The 18,143-nt window shown below is 41.9% G+C and overlaps 2 protein-coding genes across 4 annotated transcripts in view; one reads left to right on the top strand and one right to left on the bottom strand.

The window, feature by feature from the left end:
• nmbr (neuromedin B receptor) overlaps nucleotides 1-2,539 on the bottom strand; it is a 64,574-nt gene extending 62,035 nt beyond the window's left edge. Inside the window, exon 1 of the mRNA XM_085770123.1 lies at nucleotides 2,112-2,539. Within this exon, the coding sequence (XP_085626249.1) occupies nucleotides 2,112-2,539 (428 nt within the window). The remainder of the gene's footprint in view (nucleotides 1-2,111) is intronic.
• Nucleotides 2,540-10,301: 7,762 nt separating this feature from the next.
• On the top strand, nucleotides 10,302-15,501 carry gje1a (gap junction protein epsilon 1a). Of its 3 annotated transcripts, none has more exons than XM_085770662.1 (4): nucleotides 10,302-10,396; nucleotides 12,060-12,242; nucleotides 13,099-13,296; nucleotides 13,886-15,501. In XM_085770662.1, exons 2-4 carry the CDS (start codon nucleotides 12,117-12,119, stop codon nucleotides 14,081-14,083), a joined length of 522 nt encoding a protein of 173 aa, XP_085626788.1. In that variant the 5' UTR covers nucleotides 10,302-10,396; nucleotides 12,060-12,116; the 3' UTR covers nucleotides 14,084-15,501. The 3 variants fall into 3 exon arrangements, with proteins under 3 accessions (XP_085626788.1, XP_085626786.1, XP_085626787.1); XM_085770660.1 differs by having other exon boundaries at nucleotides 10,306-10,400; XM_085770661.1 differs by lacking the exon at nucleotides 10,302-10,396 and adding an exon at nucleotides 10,422-10,577.
• The last annotated feature ends 2,642 nt before the right edge of the window (nucleotides 15,502-18,143 follow it).

The raw sequence follows: 18,143 nt of genomic DNA on the forward strand, positions 1-18,143 counted from the left end.
AATATTCTTGAGAAGATTTTGAGTTTTTGCAGTGAATTTGATTCTAATTCAAATTAAAAACCATAGATGGGTCAAAACAGCATCATGATTCGTAATGACAGATTAGAAAAATGACTGCAAATAAGTCAGTAGTAGGTGTGTAAATGATCAGTATAATTGGCAGTAACAGAGGGTCCCAAAAATAAAATTGTGCTTAGGGCCCCATGAAGGCTTGGGTCAGCCCTGATGATGCTCTTCAGGAAATCAAAAAATATATATATGTCAGCACAGAGGCTGGAGGATGAGCTGTCACAGCTCTTTTTGTTTCAATAACAACCAAACAGCTCAGCGTCGCAGTGAGACATCACTCTGCTGATTCAACATCAGATACATCAGAATGTGGAAAAGTCTATAAGATACAGGATGACACCTTCACTGTCGGCCGGTGCCCAGAGGTTTGGGAACCACTGGAGTTTATTAAAACCTAAAGTGCATTATGGGAAAACAAACGTCCTGATGTGTGAAAACTTTCCAGAAAACGTCTTGACTCCACAGTCACACACTCTTTTATTCCACCACATCTCCACACATTTTTTACACTACACTAATCCTGCAAAGCTTTTCTCCTCGTGCCACTCTTCCCTCCGTCCGTCTTGCTGCTTCACTTTCTCTTATCGTCGGCGAGCACCCTCTGCCTCCATTCACACAGGGACGGACATTATCTAATACTAATCAATGCAGCGCCACAAATCAGCTTAAGCGGCTGTAATTATGCTGCATAGTTACGCGGTGCACGAGGCTACGGAGACTCTTTGTCTGCAGCTTTGAGTAAATCACAAATTCATCAAACTGTCATTAAAAAAAAAAAAACAAAAAAAACCTCACACTCACAGCTCCGAGTTTAATCTGGGGAGAAAAAAATCCATGTGAAGCCTCCAACTGTCCACAACTGCAGAGACAACGTCAACTGTCATGTTTCCTACGTCTTAGAGAGCTTCACACCTGCTGCAGCTCAGCTCCAGTCAGAGCAGAGATGTCTGAATATGAGGAAGGATGCAAGGAAGGAAGGAAGGAAGGAGAAAGGAAGGACATAATGCAAACACAGCAGAAGTTCTTGGGACCTTTAAAAGGCCATGAACGCAGCTCCTTTGACAAATGTGTATAGAGATAACCCTGACAGGTGCTTCATATGCAACGCTCTAACAAAACATACAGTGAACGTGATTAAAAACCACCTGCTGTTACAGTAAATTGGAATCAGCACAGAGCGGCTGCTGCTGTTTCCTGTTCTGACAGGTGGAGGCGGAGCTTATTTCATCTCAATGCATGAAGACAGATTCATAAAAAATAAAAAAAACCTGTTCCTCCCCTCACTCACTGAACATCAGGAGGTTTCAGTGCTGCAGTGGAGATGGAGATGAACAGATCAGAGGTGGAGGGAGGATTTTACTTTGACGGTAAAGCAGAAATCCTCTGAATTCATGAGCTGCATAATATGAACAGGAAACATAATAATATAGATTTTTTTTACCTACATTATTTATGTATGTATTATCTATAATGAATGCTGGTGCAGTAAATAAATATGCTGGTGTAATCTATAAAAATACATCATTAATGAGCAGGTCATTATTTATATAAACTAATATTGTGCACTGTAAAAATGTATTTAACACCTGGTAAAATAACAGCTGCTCTTTAGTAAATCAGGTTTGGTTTTAAAAATTCACTTTACACTATTTTTTTTTTGAAGAAGATTAATAAACCGATCAATCTGGTGGGGGAAAAAATCCAGTTTTTGAGCCTCAAACAGCCTGTCTAATGTTATAGAAATAATATTGTGTACAGTGGATTTTACAGTAGTTAACTGTCCTGTGGGGTTCAGGATGAGATGCAGGACATCTAAGGTTGCTCACCCTGAGGTTTCTCTGATTTTTCCCTGTTAAAAGGGTTTTCCATGGAGTTTTTCCTCAGTCGATGTGAGGGTCTAAGGGCAGAGGATGTTGTTATGCCATGTAAAGCCCTTTGAGACAAACTGTTTGTAAAAAAAAAAAAAAAAAAACGGGCTATACAAATCAAATTGCCTTGTCTTGCCTAAAGCAGATGTAGAAGTTGCTCCGTGTCGGTCCTACCTGTCTGCGCTGAGCGCCGTCAGCGTGAACACGGACACGCCGACCGAGGTGAGCTGGATGACGGGGATGAGTTTGCACGCCGCGTGGCCGAACACCCACTCCTCGGAGAAGTAGCGGAAAGCGTCCACGGGCACGCAGGTGACCAGCAGCAGCAGGTCTCCGGCCGCCAGGCTGGAGATGAAGATGTTGGGCACGCTGCGCATGGCGCTGTTGGTGATGAAGATCTTGACCAGCGTGATGTTGCCCAGCAGCCCCACGGTGATGATGAGGATGTAGACCGAGGTCATGACGCAGCGCACGGCGAGGTGCACCGTCTCCCCGGCGTCCGCGGTGGCCCACCAGCCCGGCTCCTCGGAGTCCTCGGTGGAGTTGACCGGGCTCAGAGCCTCGGGGCCGGGGGACAAGTTGCTGAGGAACTCGTCGTCCATCGCCCCGCGTGCGCTCGTCCTCCTCGGCGCGAGGCGGGTGCGGGGGGATCCGAGGAGCAGGAGGCTGCGAACTGAACCGACGCTCCGGCTCCGAGTCCGCGCGTAAAGACGCAGTGACAGCGGGGAGGGAAGAGGAGGAGAGGGGGAGGGGGGTCCAGTCCGAGACAGTCCGACAGGAGGGACCAGAAGTTTGTCCAACAGCTGAGGACTCACCTGACCGACCGACAGGAGGGCGCGAGGCGACTGATGCGAGTAGAGAGGTGGAGACACTTCTTTGACACTGGTAACTGACTCTCTCTCCCCCCGTCTCTCTCTCTCTCTCTCTCTCCGTCTCTCTCTCTCACACACACAAACACACACATACGCACACACAAACAAACACGCACACCGAGAGAGGGAGAGAGGGAGAGAAGAGCATAGAAGATAGATAGATAGATAGATAGATAGATAGATAGATAGATAGATAGATAGATAGATAGATAGATAGATAGATAGATAGATAGATAGATAGATAGAGATTGCAGGAGTGAGATGAAAAGATACATGATAAAAGAGTGCAACAGGGAGATAAGAAAAAGAGTGTGGAGGGGTCGGGTAGGCTACAGGTGGATGACTCTGAACACAATATGATAAACCTAAAATTTAAAGGGATAGTTCAACATTTTGGCAAATTGTCCCATTGCCATAATCCCTATAGTCATAGCAGTAGGTTCGTTACCTTTTAATTGTCGGTGCAAGCTGTTTTTAGAACGGCGGAGCAGAGCCGTGAGCTGCTCAGAGCTACGCTACGGAGGCTCATGGGATTTCTTGGTTTCCCTCATCAAACTCATCAAATACACAATCCAACAACTCCACAACGCTCTGGTGGACAAGTTGTGACCTGCACATTCACCACGCTATGAGATAATAACACAACGTTACCAGACAGAGTTGTTTTAGAGGTAAATTCATGCAAAACTGCTGATGCACGTTGCCTTCAGGGACAGTTTTTCATCAAGCAGTCTCTGAATTTCCCTCTAAAACAACTCTGTCTGGTAACGTTGTGTTATTATCTCATAGCGTGGTGAATGTGCAGGTCACAACTTGTCCACCAGAGCGTTGTGGAGTTGTTGGATTGTGTATTTGATGAATTTGATGAGGGAAACCAAGAAATCCCACTAGCCTCTGTAATATAGTTCTGAGCAGCTTGTGGCTCTGCTCCGCCGTTTTAAAAATAGCTTGCACCGACAATTAAAGGTAACAAAGTCTTAGTCGCCCTTCCCTTCTCCGCCTTTCTTATTTGATCATCTAATTTGATCATTTTATTCTCGTTAAGATGATATTCCTAATTACAACTCATTATTTTTTTTATTCTTATCTGATCCTGATCCCTACTCACCTAATCTGAATTTCTCTTAAATTAAACTACTTTTCCCTTCTCTCCTCTCTAACTCAAACCTTCTATTTCCCAACGATTAATTCATCTCTATTTGACACTGATCGTTGTTATTCCTCCCTGACTCCACCTGTCTCTTTCTTCTTCTTTACACTTTACCCTTTTTTTTTTCTTTAAATTTGAAGACCAAACTTTATTTTGCTTCAGGCTCTTTTTTTCAGAGTTATAACAATCTCACCTCATCAGAAAGCTAAAAATATGAAGATGATTGAATAAGTTTCCTGCGCTAACATGTCACTAGAACCAGTTCTGTTTTTGTAGTTGTTGTTTGAAGGAACTGTATGAACTGATATGGGCAAATAGTGCTCGCCTTAAATGACTGATCTCTGTAAACATACTCTGTATTTAAGAGGAAATTTGAACTTTTTGGATTACTGTAAACATTTGTACGGGACCGTCAAGGTATAAAAGGACTGATCTGAGACCTGTGGTTGAAAGAGACTGCACCTATTCAGCCGAATAGCGAGACTTAGGGTGGGTTCACACCTAAAGGTCCGTTATCTGATCCGAATCAAGGCAAGGATGATACATTTATCTGAAAAAACATCATTTAAAAAGGCTCTCAAAAAGTACCTAATCAGTCAAACCATGTACCATATTGTCATGTTTTTCTTTTTTTCTTCTTCTTATTTTTCTCATTATCTCTTTCTTTATTATTGTTTTGTATTATTCATTCATGTATGTATTTTTCCTTACTTCCTTATGTTTACTGTTTAATCACTTACTTTTCTACTTATTTTTCGTTATTGTTTAATTATTCCCTATGTTCTTGCTTTTAACAAATTTGTTTTTTTAATATGTGGGGGAGGTTTTCATATAAGCCCTTTTGGGTTTCATACCTCCCCTTTGCACATCCCAGTAAAGATGATGTTCATGCTGTATTAAATGATATGTTTGTGCAAAATAAATAAAAATAAAAATTGTTGCAAATTTTCAATTGGTCCGGTTCGCGTTTACAAAGGCCGAACTCAAACGGTCGAAAAATTGTAACCAGTTCTTTTTTCTTTTTTTTTAGCATACAAGTGAGGTGACAATAGTAAGTTCATATCACAAACACATAAAAATCATCATCAAGTTGGCTCATCATGACAACAGCTCTTGTTTACAGAGTCCATTTATCCCCTTAAGTGAATGAATGAAATGATGTGTCAAATGCTGCGCTTCCTGTGATTAGTTCACACCAGAAGTAAGCCACAGAGTTCACTTGATAGCGGGGTAAAGGCTCCAGGGTTTGATTCATTGCACATGAAAGGCACGGTGGAGTGTGGAAGTGCATGGACGTCAGTGGTGAGTTTGGGTGCTTGGCTGCTGTTTCGCGTGCGAGGTGCATGTTGTCAGGTGCACACAAAACAGGAGAACGTGCAGCAGGACGGAGGTGAGACCGAGGCCGCCCACAGCAGGGAATTACTGTCAATCAGCCGGTCCATCAGAGCCAGACACAGGTGCTCCTAGTCAGCCAGCAACCTGCAAAACACACCCAAACAGCATAGTGTACACACCACACACAGGACACAGCCTTGGACTGTAAACCGCATACTATACTGCTAGTACTGATTTGGCCAAAATGCAGTATGCAGTATGCAGTATGCAGTATGCAGTATACACACAGGAAGCTTCACTTTTCATTCAAACAAACTAATGTGACTGCCACAATTGTTAGATTTCATCAATGAGACCAACATTTATCTCCTAAAAATAATTTAACCAGCCGATGGTAAACCTCTAAAAGCCTGCGGGTAAGTTAAAGTAGAAGTAAGCGATCCGGTCGTTTTGGCTAACTTCTTGTCAGCCGATGGAGTTAGCAGTCCCCGCCCTCGTCCCTACGTCACCACATTCACGCGCATCCCTTGGCTGCACACACAGAGAGGATCGCCCCTTTATGCCGTTCTCTCTCCTCATTGGATAAAGGTTGTAGGATACAAGAAAAGTTTTCTCCTCGGCTTACAGCAGAGCAGAGTGACTGACAGACCCGTGTTTCAGACCAAACACTCTATATACTAAGTGATTGCTGTCGGAAGATATAACTATTTAAGACTTATATTAACACAAACATTCAGCTTACTTCTGCTTTAATTAGCGATCCTTTTCTCCCCCCGGGATGACGACGAAGGTTGGCCGGCTGACCAGCTCTGCAGAGTGGCTGCTGCCTCTGTGATGTTGCGGTCGTTGCGGAGCTTCACTTCTCCGAAAAACATCGGAGCAAACTTCTACACAACTGTCATTTGGATAAACTGGCCGTATATTTGGGATCTTAACAGTTACTTTATCGCATGAAAAAATATTAAAACGTAATAAAGTTACAACAGCGCTAGAGCGGGAAATAAAACAGCTTTTCGCCTGTTTTACAGCTACCGCTGCCGGTTGCCGCGAAATGCATTCTGGGAAACTTGTACTGCATACTGTGGTGTGAACGGTGTCGGTCTGCTGAAGTAGCATACTGAATCCCACATTCAGTATGCAGTATACAGTACATACTAACGCAGTATGTAGTATGCGGTTTTGAAAACAGCCATGGGATGGGCCAATAACAACAAGGCTGGTGAGAACACGACCTGTCTCTGTTTCTCTTTGATGATCAGTGCGGTCTATTGCTGGTTGTTCATTGTGGTCTGACAAAAATCTTCATGATAGGGCAAAGTATTTACCACTACCAGATGATTCACACAAACAGACACACATCTGTCAGTCCACGAGAAGCATGAATACCCACAGCAGAGTGGGATAAAATACATTAGGAGTCTTATCTTCCTCTGACACCTGCGTGGTTAACCCAGCAGTTTACCTTGTGTGGACTAATTCAGCGTATCATTAAATGGTCCATGTCTCACACTCGTCTCACACTCGTCCTCTGATCTGGTTTGTTTTCATCAACTACTGTAGATGTAGAGGAGGAAATATACAAACAAATATCAGGCGTGTGGTCTGAGACGTTGCAGGATCATCAAATCTTTGTCCAGTTTAATGTTTAAAACTTGCAACAGGGCATTATTATTATTATTAGCTATTATTATGGGTTATGGTTTGATGGTGGTGGGTGACATGAAGCTGGTGTTGTAATGATTCTGACTGGAGCAGATAAAAGTGTGGAGTGGATACCAGGTTGCCTTGATTTTTATGTGGCCCGCATGGTTTTTCTCCCATCATGCCTTTGGGCTGTGAGAATAAGAAAACCGCTCAGTCTAGACTTCTACAGGATTCACCTCAGTGTTGAAACCCTGGATTTATACTATACCATCGACACAGTGAAGACAATATTCGGGAAAGTAAAATGCTGTTCAAACATGGGTCGTTAAGGTCATGGTTCATTAGGATAATTTATCATCCAACAGTTTTACAGGCGCTCGTTTACAGTTTTGGTCGATAGTGAAAATAGTTATTGGACTGTAAAAGATTTATTTTGAGAGGCCCCTGGCAGAGTATCAATACTGTTTCCATGTCTTATAATAGATCAATACTTTGGTCAAGTAAACATATGACCATGGTGTTTGACCCGTGTTGTCTCTACTGTCCACGACCATACCAATTAAATCCAACAAAGCCATAACAGTTACTATAGTAACGACTAAAGTAGATGCATTGCTGTCAACAGAACGAATTGTCTTGTTGTTACTACTTCTGGGTAGAAAACAAGCACGTAATTTGAATGAGAACAAGAGTAACGAAGGAGAGTTTAGCTAGCCTATCATGTTTTTCATACCCTATCACCATTTAGACAAATCTGAAATGATGGAAGAAACCTTACTATTTCTGTGTGCACGAACAAGTGTTGCTATGGTAGGCTATTTATTCAGTTTTGGGGAATCACAGTGTCTAGAAATCATCAGTGGCTCTGCTGACAGGGACAGCTAACGGCGGTAGCTAAGCTAACAGCGGTAGCTAAGCTAACGGCAGTAGCTAAGCTAACATCAGGACGTCAGCTGTTAAAACCCTCCTCTTGTTAGACACCATATGAAACTACTTAAGTTAGCTCACTCATATTGTAACTAAGATATCCGCCTGAAAAATTACTTTTTCATGGGCCATTAATTGAGTCACTGAGTTATTAAAATTAAACAGGTAACGGTTAGCCCGGCCAATTTATGATATCCATGACTAATTACAAAAACATGCACACAGAAATACTTACTGTATATAGCAAAACTCTCGTCCGTCACTATTGTTCTCATGCTGGTTCTACCCAACAACAAGGTGATTCATTCTACAGTCAACGTGTCTATTATTGTAACCGTGGAAACTAACGTCCAGGACCACCATGGCAATGGGAAATCTGAAAACGATGACTTCTCATTGAGGATTCTGAGTTAGTTTTGAACGTTGGTTCAAGACGTCTCTTAAAACCACCTGAAGGAACTTGTTTTTGGCTTCAGAGATGGTTTATCAGTTGTGTTCCTTCAGCACCACGGACAGCGTCATGGTTACATCAATGTACGTCACACAAGAGTCGTCCCAGAGCCTTTGTCATCGCATCACACCATCCTCATCCTTCATCTGTTGCTGAATGAAGTCCTGACGTTCAGGTTGGAGGAAAACCTGTGCTAATTAGTTCCTGATCAACGTCTTATTGATGAGGCTAAAGCACTTATTGAAAAAACAATGGTTCAGGAAGTAAAGTGACAGAGATGAACAGGTCTGAGGTCAGAGAAACCTCCTCCTGACGACCTTTAATACCTACAGGTGAAGCTGTGACTCATTAAACCAACCAGGAACCAGGAGCTCTCCCTGGTTCGGGCCCAGCTCTGTGAGGCGGCGCCATCTGGAGCCGGTGATTCTGCTGCTTCACTCAAATGGACTTTTAAATGTTGACAGCCTGTTTCTGTCTCTGTCTCCGTCACAGATGGCAGTGCATGGAAGGCCTGGCACCACATGAGCCACATCACGACCCTGAGGTCATTTCCTGTCTCTTAAATTAGAAGCGTACATAAATCAAAGTGAGTTATTAAAAACCAGGCCTGATTTTCTGCTGTTTTTTTTTGTTTTGTTTTTTTTACTGATGTAAACAAATTAAAGTGGGTTTAGTTTCTGTATCAGTACACCTGCCGTGTTAGACTGAGGAGGGTGGAGATTACACTTTTGTGTTTTTTGATAGATAGATGGATAGATAATCTTTATTATGGACTCAGGTCCATTATAAATAAAAAGGAGACAATACAAAGACACATACAATACAAGATAAAAAACACCATCATAAATTTAAAACATGATAAATGTGCTCTTGTTAATTCTTTCTATGTGGATGTTTCCTTAGTTAAAAATTGTAAAATGAACAAAAGAAAAGTTCAAATGAGGCTCAGTTAGAGACAAGTTCATTAACTCATTCACCCAGAACTTTCAAATTATTATTTTCTATTATAAGATGATAAATTAATGTGGAAAAAACATTAAAAACATTACCGGTAATCTCATCTTATCTTATCTTATCTTATCTTATATTGTATTATAGTATCTTTTATCTCACTCTGCTGACCTCAGAACAGATCTGTGGGTCGTGTTGTGGTGACCGGACCTGAGTCTGAGCCAAGGCGCTCTTTACGCACCGCTCGGGCTTCGTCCTCTGCTGCGTTTATGAGCCAGCACTTTGCTGTCAAACCTCCATCAAGCTTCACACAGTCAGGAATGGTGACGCCGGAAGCTCTGGGAATGGCCCTTCAAAATAAAAGAACGTAATTCTCCATCAGAACTGTAGTCTGCCAGAAACGGCCCAGATTTTTTTTTTTTTTTTTTTGTCTCACAGAGAGGTGGTGAATCACGTGACTCCTCTCCTGGTTGTGGATCTTATTTTCAGTATAAACAGTTGATGTGATTTAATGAACCTTGGATACATGTAGAAACACATCAAACCTACTGTAGTAATATTTCAGTTATTAGCTTCCATCATACTTTTGCATTGTACAGTTTTTGTTTTTATTGTTTAGTTTTATTGTTCTACTTTATGAATATGCTGTTATATTATTCCTCTTCCTGGTGTTGACCTCTTCCATCAGCAGGGCCGTTAGGGAGAAAGGTGATGATAATTCTAGGGGCCCAGCGACCAGTAGGGCCCACAAAAATCCTCATTAATCTAATCTTTGTATGACTGAATTATTCTGCATAAGACTAGTAATGCTGCATTAGTTTCAAAACAAAGTAGGCTAAATAAAAAATGATAGTCTAAGAAAGAAAAGTGGAAAAGTTAGGGGGCAGGGGCCCACTTTACTATTCTTTCAGGGGGCCCAGAATTCCCAGCAACGGCCCTGTCCATTAGCCTGTGTCCACTCTCACGCGCGCCCGTGTTTATTTTGAACAATGCGCCCGGAAGTGAGCTGGGTTAAATCCTTCTGGCTTAACTGTGCTCTCTGTCCCGCAAGGTCCCGCAACTGGCATGAGTTTAGGATCCCTGAGTGGAAAAAAGAGGGGGGAATGAACAACACGCCGCCTGGATTACGGTTGGTGTGTGGACTTCCATTTTATTTCACTTTGTCCAGTTTTGGCTTTTGGGATTTGAATTTTGATCGTGGGTTTCTTGCTGTGTTGGTGGCCGGTCGGTCGCTCGTGGCTCGCCAAGGGACTGTATTTGGGACAACAGCAGCTCCGTGAATGCTCTTCCAGAAGTATTTGCAGTGCAGGGTGTGTTGTCATCACTCTTGTTTATGATTTTTCTTTTTTTTATTATTATCATTTTATTTTCCTGGTAGAGATTTAGTCATGTGACCAATGTAAATCAGGAAATATGAGAAAGACAAACTCCACAAAACAAGTCATTTTTTATGTCAAAATGTGTAAAAAAAGAAAAGGAAAGTGTTTTATTGATGATATTTAAAGTAGAAATGTGCAGTTCTTACTCAGCTAAACATACAGTTTTGATAAACGAAGCTCAAAATCTTGAAAATGACTTTTTTTTCAAAAAATGAAGAAAAATCCAGGTTCAGTTTGAGCTCCCATGATGCTTTAGCAAACCAGGTGCATTGTATTTTTGTTGCATGTTTGCCATCTCTCTCTCTGCATTGTGTGCGACAGGAGGTTGTTTTTTTCGCTGACATAGTTCTATAGGGATTATAATGCAGGGACCACATGCCCTCCCAGGCCATTGTTGCCCCCCACCCCCCCTCCCCTCGTCTCTGTTGTCCTCTTTCTACTGAGCGAGTCAATTGATGGAGGGATAAAAGGAAGAAAAAAATATGCATTGACACGGGCTTTCAGGACAGAGAGAGAGAGAGGGAGAGGGTTCAGTTGGAGATTTTGGAGCCCGACCGTTGGTGGCCTTTAACTGGTGCCAGCAAAGCGAACCGGGCCATGAGGGCCCAGAGCAGCCCCGGATCTAAACTGAAGGGAGATCGAACAGCGAACCATGTCTTTAAACTACATCAAAAACTTCTATGAAGGATGCGTAAGTAGATCACAATGCGACTGCCACTGTGGGGATTTTATTGTTGCCTCCATCCATCCAGGACTCTCTCGCTCACACGCTCGCTCGCTGACACTTTCCAGCCTTTCAGGGTTTGACAGTAACAGAAGAGCAACGGAGGAACAATTATCCCTCTGGAGGCCCGAAATGAAAAGACATTGATCTTTTTTCATTCTTGTTTTGTTTTTTTTTCTTCTTTTGCCTTTGTTTTTTTAAATCCATCTCCTCCTCCCTCTGTCTTTATGCGGCTGAGTGACATATCTGTGAGCCAAAAGGCCCTTTGCTTTGTCAGAGTGTCATTTAGGGCTTTTATTCTGGTAAACATGAGTCAGTGTTAGTGTCAGAGCAGAGCAGGTAAAGAGAGGAGATGGGAAATGTTTCCTCTGAATGGGTTTTGTTTTAGCCTTCAGAGCTCAGGGCCTCAGTGAGCCGCTGGTGCAGCTGCATTTATCTGGCTGACAGAAGCTCTTTTCTCTTTGTCTCTCTCACTGTGTGTGTTTGTGTGTGTCCCCATGTGTGGCCCTATGCACATTTGTGCGGCATTCTGAATGCTTGTTTGCATGCAACATATGTGTGTCTTTCTGTGCATATAATGAGTGTCTGTGCTCCTGGTTGTGTGTGTGTTTTAATGTGCATGTGTTCTATTGTGTAATTGTGCCGCTCGCTTATGTGTCTGTGTGTGTGTGTCTGTTTGTGTGTTCCAGCTCAGGCCTCCTACGGTGATAGGCCAGTTCCACACCTTGTTCTTCGGCTCGGTGCGGATGTTCTTCCTGGGCGTTCTTGGCTTCGCCGTCTATGGGAATGAGGCGCTGCACTTCAGCTGCGACCCTGATCGCCGAGAGCTCAACCTGTACTGCTACAACCAGTTCAGACCTATAACACCTCAGGTATCTGAACTTAACTTAATCAAGATGGTCCTCCCGAGTTCTATCGTCAATATAAAAACACATTTGAGTTCAAATTGTGACTTAATTACATCATTTGTCCACCAGAGGGGTGTGAAAAGTCCACATTTTGGCAAATTGGCCCATTGCCATAATCGCTATAGTCATAGCAGTAGGTTTGGTACCTTTATTTGTTGGTGCAAGCTGTTTTTAGAACGGCGGAGCAGAGCCGTGAGCTGCTCAGAGCTACGCTACGGAGGCTAATGCGATTTCTTGGTTTCCCTCATCAAACTCATCAAATACACAATCCAACAACTCCAAAACGCTCTGGTGGACAAGTTGTGACCTGCACATTCACCACGCTATGAGATAATAACAGAACATTACCAGACAGAGTTGTTTTAGAGGTAAATTCATGCAAAACCGTTGATGTGTGTTCCCGTCTGCGGGCAGTTTTTCGGCAAGCAGTCTCTAAAACAACTCTGTCTGGTAACATTCTGTTATTATCTCATAGCGTGGTGAATGTGCATGTCACAACTTGTCCACCAGAGCGTTTTGGAGTTGTTGGATTGTGTATTTGATGAGTTTGATGAGGGAAACCAAGAAATCGCATTAGCCTCTGTAGCGTAGCTCTGGGCAGCTCACAGCTGCACTCTGCGGTTCTAAAAAATAGCTTGCACCGACAAATAAAGGTAACAAACCTACTGCTATGACTATAGGGATTATGGCAATGGACCAATTTGCCAAAATGTTGAACTATCCCTTTAAATCTCCCACGCAAAAACCGATCATATAATCCTTTTGTCTCCTTCCATTGGCCGTTCTCACCCCCTCCCTTCCTTATTTCGGCCCTCTGCAGGTCTTCTGGGCGTTACAGTTGGTAACAGTTCTAGTTCCTGGGGCGGTGTTCCACCTCTACGCAGCCTGTAAGAACATCGACCAGGAGGAGATCCTCGAACGACCCATCTACACCGTCTTCTACATCATCTCTGTTCTCCTTCGCATCATTCTGGAAGTCATCGCCTTCTGGCTGCAAAGTCACCTCTTTGGCTTCCAGGTCGGTCTAACATTATGAATTTACTTTGGTGTTCGTCAATAGTCTTGTATCCATCCATCCAAGTTTAAGTTGCTAATTGTGATAGGTACAATCAGTCGTGCAGGGTAGGTCATCCTTTAGATCCTTTTCACCACCAAACTTCATCCAAGGAAAACAACTCTTAAAATCTTAATCCTAATCTTAAAATTTTCCAGTTGATGGTAGTGGGATTTGCAGTTTCATGAAGATTCACCTGTAAAGGTCTGAGATATCCTCAAGAGACAGAACTGAGTAGGGTGTAGTCTCTGCTGATGATTGAAGATTGAGGAGTGGTGTTGTCGGGTATCAATGGTACCAACTAGTTTTGGAGTTAAAAGGCCAATATTTCAACTTTTCACAGTATCTCAAATCATAAACACACAACTTCTCAAGATAATTGGTCCATCTGCAGTTGCTGCCTCTGATTAAATGCTAGGTACATCTGATAAGGCTTTGTATGAATCGGTGAGAGTATGATTTGATAATAATGTGTCATCTGTATAAAACTGTACCTTCAAGTTCAGACAGTCATGAAAGTATTACTGCCCCATGTTTCTCTTTTTCTCCACAGGTCCACCCACTGTACATGTGTGATGCCAGTGCTTTGGAAAAGACCTTTAACGTGACTAAGTGCATGGTGCCCGAACACTTTGAAAAAACCATCTTCCTAAGTGCCATGTACACCTTCACTGTGATCACCATACTCCTCTGTATTGCCGAGATATTTGAGATACTCTGCCGGCGGCTCGGTTATCTCAACAACCAATGACACACGACACATACGAACAAACGAGCACGCAAGAAATGACTAAGGGTGAAAATATATGACACTATTTCTGCCGGGTTTTTTTTATCAGGCTCTTTGTTAGCTACCGCTGGACTTTTATAAAACAGGAAGCTAACGTCAGAGCGAAACCTCACCTGTGGTCCATCGTGAGTGAGTTGCACAAAGAAATTTAAGAATGTGCGGTAACGTCAGAGCTGGCAAGTCTGAAATATTTTCTAGGTGTTTTTTGCCCTTAACTATAGAGTGATCACCCCTAGTCGTATTTCAGATATCAGTGGGTCTGTACTGGCTGTGTCCAAGGGTCTTGTATGGACGTGGTGGCCAGAGAATAAGCACCTCTGACTCTGAGCTGCTGAGGGATGGGATAGAAAGATTTCTGGTTTTCTATTTTGACACAAGATGGCTGAAAGAGAGGCGTCAGCTTCACAGTGTTTCTAAAAACTGTGACCATGGTCAAATTAGAGCACTAGGAAATAACAATTGTCTCAAACCCAGTGGCCCATAACAGCTTGAAGGTCCCTCAAACCCTGATTGTGGATTTGTACCTCAGATGTGACACTCTGGAAGCATTACCTGCACATATTTTTGCCATTTCCTTAAGGACACGGCATGCACTGAGTTCATCAAAGTTCATCAAAGCAACTTGATGCATCCTCTCCGGACTTAACTTAAGGAGCTCCTTAATATGACCAATGCAGCTCTATTTCAAGATATTTCTAGAGTTTCAGAAAGCTTTGATGAAAACACACCAAGTCTTCATGTAATGTAGTAACAACCAACAATGCAAATGATAACCAGTCACGTAATTATGTAAAAAAAAACACACAAAAAAACCAAAAAAAACATCCGCAAATAAACACAGTTAGCTTGTCTTCCAGGTGCTGATCAAACATGACAGGCAGACTGTAGAGCTGGCCGTGGACTATCACTTGTGATATTCTGTGACCTCCTAACCTTATCCATGGGCGAGTGGATTGCAGGTGCCTTTGCTCCTGACACTTCCCTGTGTAAGAGTTATCGCTTCCAATATGTGTCGTTCATTGCTTCCAGCATGTTCTGACCTTTACTTCCATCGGCATGAGTGTCACAACTTTGTTGTGGACCTTTGATGGAGTTGTCCGCCTTTACAAATATCTGTTTCAGCTTGGTGGCTCTCGATTCAACCTTCTACTTGACCTATAGAATCAAGAACGCTGGTCCTGATCAGGCCTCCCATCTCGTGTGCCAGAAAGGCTTTAAGTAATGGCTCAGGTTTCTTCTATGACATGAAAAGGTATCTTTGGACAACATACAAAGATGCCTTCACTGAAAATGATTGAGATATAATGTTTAAATATTTCCAGAAGCTATAAAATAGTATCAATGGGGTTGATGTAATAATATAAAGAAAAGAAAGAAAGAAACCATTTTCCGGCTTTGGATTTGACTCTTGAAATATAATTATAGCCTGACGAATCAATGACTTACACAAAAAAATATATTGGGTTATAAATGTGTTGGAATGAAAGTATCAAAAACATTAAATAGTATAACAAGTTACAATTTTTTTTTGACGATCTAAAAATTGAAGAAGAAATACTTCAACAGATTGGTTGACATTCAATGATGAATTGTTGGGAGAAGTTCTGGGCAATGTCATTGTTTCATCAAATAAGTACTGAACTGCCTAATGTGTCCCAACATCCAAGGGGAGACGGACAAGCCTCAGCTAATGTTAAGATATCACTGTGTAGAGTAGTTCTCAGCAGACATGGACAAAATCAGCCCAGACATTTGAAAAGCTTTTTTTTTTTTTTTAGAGTTTCAGGGCCCTCTTGGTCTCATATACATTATGTAACTAAAAATGATTATTTTCCTGACTGAAAAAAAGAAAACCTTGCTCATTCAATCCAAACATATTTGAAAAGATGGTTGAGTCTTTGTCCATGTCTGATTCTCAACCATCTCTCCTCTACTGTAAAACTCATTAAGGGTGTCCTCTACCGCCACGCTCTTAATATGGCTTTTTCTCAGCTTGTGGCATTACACAAAATACTTGATGTTATTTTGTTTTGGTGTCACTGTCAATGTATTTTGAAAATGATTACCTCTCATGTTCTGTAATGTTTATTTTTTAATCAGACATCCATCCAACTTTTGTTATGAAGTTTTCAGCAATCTGTTTATCATCTCAGGTACAATATTGCATTACCAGACAAAAGTGGATCAAACCCTCATTTCAGATCCTTTTAAGCCTTTTGAATAAGCTTTCCCAGCCCCTGGGGGGGGGGACCACTCCAATTGTTCCCAAATTATAGTAACAAAGGCCTTAGGTTAGTCAGACAGGGTTTAGGAGGATCTGAAACAGGTATGTGACTCCTGTGGTTTGGGTTCGTCTGCGTTCTGGTATCTGTGAGTGGAGGATGGTTTTAAAATTTGCCTCTAAAAGTTCTGTCACTGAGACTTAAGCCTTGTTCACATTGAAATAAAATGGTCAAATTCAACATCTGTGCTGTTCAGCTGAAGTAAGAGAGTGTGGCATGTCAAATGAGTTGAGTCAGATTTGGCCGCTTGGTGGGAATGTTATCCCGATTGAGATGTTTCGCATCAGGACGGCTCATGAAATCCATTACCATTGGATGAAGAATGCAGGAAATACAAAATCATTAGATTTACGGAAGTCTTTGTTGCAGCTCTCAAGAAGCAGAAAAGGCACTTGTCATTTGTCTTATTTTCCTGCTTTAATGCCACACCTATTCCATTATCTCTTGCTCAATTACAGACCATTAAGGACCTAAAGTATAATCACAGAGGAAGCCCATGGATTTAAAAAGCTCCGCAGTAGCCTTCCTTTGATTTGGACATTTTACAGCCATCTCTTGAAAAATATTTAATTTTTCTGTTGTGGCATTTTTGATGCAATGTGACAATAGACCACTAGGTGGAGTTGACATTAGGGCTCCTCAGTGTGATGAGTATTTCTAATCTTAACTCAAATGGTCAAAAAAAAAAAAAAAAGAATTATTCCCTCATAAAACAACATTTCTCTCTGGTCGGCCAACATACATTTTTTCTTAACTGTTAATATTCAATGGGCTGAAACTAATGGGCTAGTCTTGGTTAAGAACTTGTTCAAATTTGTACATGAAGCTGTGGTTAACTGTCTTAGCATGACTGACTCATTTTTTAGTGACTTGGAAAGCAGATGGCATATTTTTGACAAGTTTGAGTCATTGATACAATTCTGGTGAATTAAGATTGGACTGTTTTTTGGCCTAATGCAGGATTTAACGATAAACTCTTGTTGTTTTGATTAACTCGACTGTAAAGTGTACAGAGTTGTAAAATATCAACAACGAGCTGGGAGATGTATTGGGGTTTTTTGGGGGATGGGGGTGGGGGTGGGGGGGTTACCATTGAGAACTACTATAGGAAGTCAAGGAGTATATCTTTAATATGTCTTGATGCTTCTTTCGTACCACAAATATCAAGATCACTTGTGGAAATCCATCGACTTTGATGCATCACACTGTGGGCGACACCGCATTGACAATTAATCTTTGATTTTTATATCTTTGATTTTTACTCATGTTGTTATATGTTTGTTGTGAAACTGGAGCTAAGACTCGTTCCATAGTTGATCAGCTGTCGTCGGTCTTTGTGTTGAACTCGTTTTTTTCCTCTACAAATGTTTACAACCAAGCTATGTCAAAGACAAAGAGGCACACTTTATGACCAACACATCTGTCTGAGTGCTGCTGTTTACTGTAAGTGACCAGTTGTTTTGTCTTGAGATGATTGATTAAAAATGTCCTCAATCTGTCTTTGTGTCATTTCTGATTGATTTATTGACTGATGTGGGACATAACTGACAGAATGTGGAAATATTTACTATAATTATATTATTAGGGGCCGGGACCCTATTGTTTTCCTCAATGTTCTTCTTCTTTCTTTTTCTTCCCATCCATAATCAGTGAAAAAAAATTCACAGAAATGTTCGACCCCATGCCAGATTTACTCAACTCCAAGGACATGTGCCCCCCCCCCTCCCCTCCTAGGGGGT

Source organism: Trachurus japonicus, chromosome 24 (genome assembly GCF_045865225.1).
Source record: "Trachurus japonicus isolate A0001 chromosome 24, Traja_1.0".
NCBI lineage: Eukaryota > Metazoa > Chordata > Actinopteri > Carangiformes > Carangidae > Trachurus > Trachurus japonicus.

Bases quoted from the DNA above. Each gene is read 5' to 3' on its own strand.
- gje1a (XM_085770660.1), top strand. From the start codon at position 10,371: ATGAACAACACGCCGCCTGGATTACGGTTG. The intron at 10,401-12,059 runs GTGTGTGGACTT...TGTGTGTTCCAG, and splicing joins CGCCGCCTGGATTACGGTTG to CTCAGGCCTCCTACGGTGAT. The intron at 12,243-13,098 runs GTATCTGAACTT...GGCCCTCTGCAG, and splicing joins TCAGACCTATAACACCTCAG to GTCTTCTGGGCGTTACAGTT.